Source organism: Centroberyx gerrardi, chromosome 22, assembly GCF_048128805.1.
Source record: "Centroberyx gerrardi isolate f3 chromosome 22, fCenGer3.hap1.cur.20231027, whole genome shotgun sequence".
Classification (NCBI taxonomy): domain Eukaryota; kingdom Metazoa; phylum Chordata; class Actinopteri; order Beryciformes; family Berycidae; genus Centroberyx; species Centroberyx gerrardi.
The window spans coordinates 2,802,038-2,807,037 of record NC_136018.1 but is presented as its reverse complement, the minus strand read 5'-3'; the positions used below and the strand labels follow the sequence as shown (position 1 = coordinate 2,807,037).

Genomic DNA, 5,000 nt, shown 5'->3' with positions numbered 1-5,000 from the left:
ATCGTCGCCACGGCGCTGGCGGTGGAGCCCATGAAGTTCGTCTACAGGGGCAGGTGAGTGCGGCGGGACGGGTTCCAGCTCCAGAGTGGCGCTTGGTATGAGGCGGAGCGGCGGCGGCACCTAGTGGTTAGAGAGAGCGTCCCGTAACCCAAATACCACAGGTTTGATTCCTGCAGCGGCCGTGAGTCCCGTCACCGTGTCCTTGTCCCTATACTTACCTATTTATTCCCTGCAAGTCGCCCTGTAAGTGTCAGCCAAATGCCACTTGAGGGAACATTTTCGAGTCAAACTGAGAGTCAAATTAATAGTTTTCAGCATCGTTCCCAGCGACAGCGGTTGAAAACGAGCCAGATGTCCAATCCTGGCACATTCACTGTCATGTTGATTCATGAGCGGTACGCCTGCAGATAATAAATCCAATAAAGTAGAGCAACGAGCGGATGAATCCAGAAACAGTAATAGACTGAAGTTTAATTGCGAACGCGGCCACCGAGGGGGAAATTCATCATTTACCTGACAGCATCTGATGTGGCATTCTGCTGCTATTTAGGGTAAGAGCTTCTGTAGGAACCTGGCCCAGACTGTGGAGGGGAGAGCGGGGCGGTTGTTGTGGTTTTCAAGTCGATGCATCCGTGTGGTTTCACTAAATTTTGGCGCATGACTCCTGCAGAGGGATAAACTGTCAATTCTGCCGTCCCAGGACCACCCAGCTAACGAGAGAAGATCCCTATTGAGGTGAAACGGATCAGGCATGCTTATTGATTATAGGAAGCATTTTCAGTGCAGCCTGATGAAATGTAAAGCAACATCCGGTTTAGTTTTAAGAAGTGGAATGAATGAATGCGTCAGACGTAACGCGCCTGCAGGTTCTTTCATTCCAGCAGAGAGAAATGCATCCAACACAGTGAATGTGATTCATCCTTCATCAAACCTTTTTTATTAGATTCCAGTTGCTCTGCCCCTCCCACCCCCACCCCCACCCCTCCCACACACACACACACACACACACACACACACACACACACACACACCCTCCACCCTCCACCCTCCACCCCCACTTCCTATGACGCTCCCAACTACATAAAGCCACAGGACCGGAGGGAATCCCTTTCTTAAATTGCAGTTTCGGAGCTTCTGACTCATCGCTACACCGCCTAACATTTTGCTGCCGCTCTTTTGTCTTCACAATGCTGATTGCTGTCAAGTCAAATTTATTTCTAAAGCGCTTTTAAACCCCAAAAAAAAGGTTCGTCACAAAGTGCTGTCAAGTGAACAAAGGAAGCGAAAAACAGCCTAAAAAAAGAGAGAAAAGAGAGGAAACAAGAAGTTACAGGCACATCGCAAGTTTTAGATATGGGGCCACGGCTTGTTTGTGTGTGTGTGTGTGTGTGTGTGTGTGTGTGTGTGTGCATGCATCACTGAGTGGGTATGCGAAGCAACAGGCAGGCCACAGTAAACACGTCGTCCCTCATGAATGACGCAGTCTTCCTCTGAGCCAATCGGTGACGAACATGTCACGTTACGTAGGTGTAAATATGTCAAAACCGGATCTGCGGTGTCCGAGAACATGCGTGTGACGGACAGACGAGCAAACATGTCGAGTGTCTGTGGTCAGAGAGGAGCCTCCAACATATTCAGCTCAGTATATATAACACCCATGTAGCGGTCTAACTGTAGTCGAAGCACAGCGGTGAGTCAATAACGGCTACAGGGAAAGAAAGAAATGAAGGGAAGAGAACGTCTGGTGATGTGGGAATCCAGGTCGGTTGTATTCTGTACTAAATAAATGGGTTTTTGCATGTGGAAATGGGTCTTGACTCCCCCCCCGCCCCACCCCGCCGCCGCCCCCCGCCCCCCCCCCCTCCTCGTCCCTGCAGGATAGCGGTGTTCTCGGTGACGGTGCTGAGGGACGAGCGGATCGTGGTTGTGGCTGAGCAGAGACCTGATTCAACAGAGGAGGATAGCTTCCAGTGGATGAGCCGCGTGCTGCAGGTGGCTGACATCACCTCACCTCACCTCACCTCACACACACACACAACACAACACAACACAACACAACACAACACAACACAACACAACACAACACAACACAACACAACTGATGTTAAAGTGAAGTGAGGCTGCAGCAGAGAAGGGCGTCCCATCCGTACGAAGTGAAACAAACGCCTTAGATTCGGCTTTTTTTTGGGCCAGATTATCATCACTGGCAGGAATTCTTCTTCACCCACAGGCGAATCCAAACTTAAAGAGTGATGGGATCGCCAGTTTCGGTCCTTATGTTAGTCGAGCTGAAGTGAGACACTACGAAACATCCAGTGATGTTCACCTAGTTTTGATTTTTAACCCTGGAAAAAAAAGAGAATTGTGGATGTAGCGGCTGAAACTTCGGCAGTTCAACATAATGCACTTATATGTGGAGGCAAGGCCCGGTGTGATTCTGTCTCAAACAGCACCTAGATATCAGTTAACATCAGGTTTTACTGTTTCTGATCCTCTTTAAGAGAAACAGGAGTTCTCATTTTGAAGCTTTGCAGTACTTATTACCTTAAAGGATAAGGCCGGTGTTTTTTAATGCATTTCTTACCGTCAACAAATCCTATGAAAATAACAAAATCAACAATGCGTTTGCTCTACTCCCGTTACTTTCTGACTTCCCATGTACCGTTTTTAGCCGTCAACCCGGAAGTCATTGGCTCCAATTGTAAGCTAAAGACCGTTAAATTCAGCTCACAAAGACATGGTTTCAATTTTAAAAATCGCTAACTGTTACCATGAAAAGTCAGGCTGTTGTAGTTATTACCAAATCAAATTCAAATGGGAACAAATTCTTCTTTACGCCGGGGACTATTTTCTGTGCTACGGAACTACTTTCCTGAGATGGAAAGTGTTTACGGCCGGCTTATTAAGTTGTTTGAGGAAAAAGTCGGCCGGCCCGGTGCATCGTGATGATGAAATATGCTGCAGAGCAACAGCATGGCTCTTTGATGTGTTTTTACTCGTTTTTTTAATACAATGGAGTTCTGTGGCTGCTGGGACATGAGGCTGCAGTGGGCACCGGCTACATGGACGAGACTTGTTAGCAAAACAAAATCATTGCTGATTTTGTTATTTTCATAGGATTTGTTGACGGTAAGCAATGCATTAAAAAACACCGGCCTTATCCTTTAACACTAGAGAGGCCAAGCCACGGTCAGTCGACAGCTGTTTTGAATTTTAGAATGGAAATATCTCAGCTTTCAAAATGTCCATCCATGACTTTTCCTTGACCCGACTTCTGTACAAACCAGCATTGTAAGATTTTCAAGCTCCTGTAAGGAAATGGTATTCAGAATTATATTTACCTCTTTCAGTTGACACTCAAAACCCACTGGTCTCTCCGGTGTGATATCGCTACCAAAAATCCAAGACATGGAAACTATTTTGCGTTCTTCATCGTCGGCATTCCACTGAATTCATAAAATACACTACCAGTCAAAAGTTTGGACATTTTTACTATTTTCCACATTTTAGAATAACAGTAAAGACATCAAAACTGTGAAATAACACAAATGGAATTATGCAGTGTCCAAAAAAGTGTTAAACAAATCAAAACTATCTTATATTTTAGATTCTTTAAAGTAGCCGCCCTTTGCCTTGATGGAAAGACAAAGGCTTTGGAAAGAAATTCATACATAGGATCAACTTCACTATTTATATTTGACTAAGAAACTAATTTCAAGCATTTAAGCAGAAGCCTTTAGATCAAAATGGCTTTAAGAGAATGAGAAACACAGAACATTCAGTCAGGTGGGTCCAGACTGGTAGAGTAAATACATGAAACAGGTTGAGAAAAATGAACCTGTAAGCTGTCATCTGAATATCTGCCTCCTCTCCCTCCAGGCCATAGACAGTATCCACGGGGTGGGGGTGTTCTGCCTGGCCCTGGTCCCGGCCAACACCCTCCCCAAAACCCCGCTGGGCGGCATCCACCTGTCGGAGACCAAGCAGCTGTACCTGGAGGGGGGGCTGCACCCCTGCAACGTGCTCATGTGTCCCCACACCTGCGTCACCAACCTGCCCAAACCCCGGCAGAAACAGCCAGGTGGGAACAGAGAGGGTCAGGACTCATCAGTGAACTCATCAGCTCCACTTCAGCTGAGGAACTGGAATTGGAATTTGAAAAAAAAACTTGGAATTTAATTGGAATTTCAGGAATTTGAAATTAATTCAGTAAAATTCTGTGAAATGTCATGTTTTTTTTGTTTTTTTCTTGCCACATAGTGTTATATATCATCAATACTGAATATCATAAAGTGTTAAAGGTTCCTTTCAGCTGGTATTTGATGCACAACATGTAATGGTAATCCATACATTATGATTGAATGTGTTTGATTTGATTTATAATGATTAGAGTCGAGACAAACTCTCTTAGAAGTGGAATTTAATTCAATTCTGTGTGTGTTTGTGTGTGTCTGGCATTCTGTTAATGGCCTTGGTTTGGAGCTCTGTGTGTACTTTATAAATCACAGCACTGTATGTAGTTGTTTGTTTGCTGGTATGCTAATCGTGTGTGTGTGTGTGTGTGTGTGTGTGTGTGTGTGTGTGGAGCAGAGATCGGGCCTGCCTCTGTGATGGTGGGGAATCTGGTGTCAGGGAAGAGGATCGCTCAGGCCAGCGGCCGAGACCTGGGACAGACCGACGACAACGACCAGGTGACACACACACACACACACACACACACACACACACACACACACACACATTTTTGATACTTCTCAAGGCAAAATCTGAATAAATGTCAGGATTGGTGGCACATGGGTGCTGAAAAGTAGCTTCATTTTTCAAAACGGGACCATTTTGGCTGACGTCTCACTGACCGAACAGGAAGAAAACACACTGCAGGGTCACAACATCACACTCAGGTCTGATTCTGTTTATTTTGATGATGTTTCTCAGTTCCTGTTCCTGTCGGAGGTTTTGCAGTGGAGAGCTCAGACCACACCGGACCACATCCTCTACAC

The 5,000-nt window shown here is 45.7% G+C and overlaps 1 protein-coding gene across 1 annotated transcript in view; it reads left to right on the top strand.

Moving 5' to 3' along the window:
- LOC139917020 (disco-interacting protein 2 homolog C-like) overlaps positions 1–5,000 on the top strand; it is a 56,578-nt gene that overhangs the window by 30,779 nt on the left and 20,799 nt on the right. Inside the window, 5 exon segments of the mRNA XM_078291526.1 lie at positions 1–53; positions 1,878–1,992; positions 3,880–4,081; positions 4,591–4,691; positions 4,936–5,000. The exon segment at positions 1–53 is cut by the window's left edge and continues 156 nt beyond it; the exon segment at positions 4,936–5,000 is cut by the window's right edge and continues 16 nt beyond it. Coding sequence (XP_078147652.1) covers positions 1–53; positions 1,878–1,992; positions 3,880–4,081; positions 4,591–4,691; positions 4,936–5,000 — 536 coding nt within the window.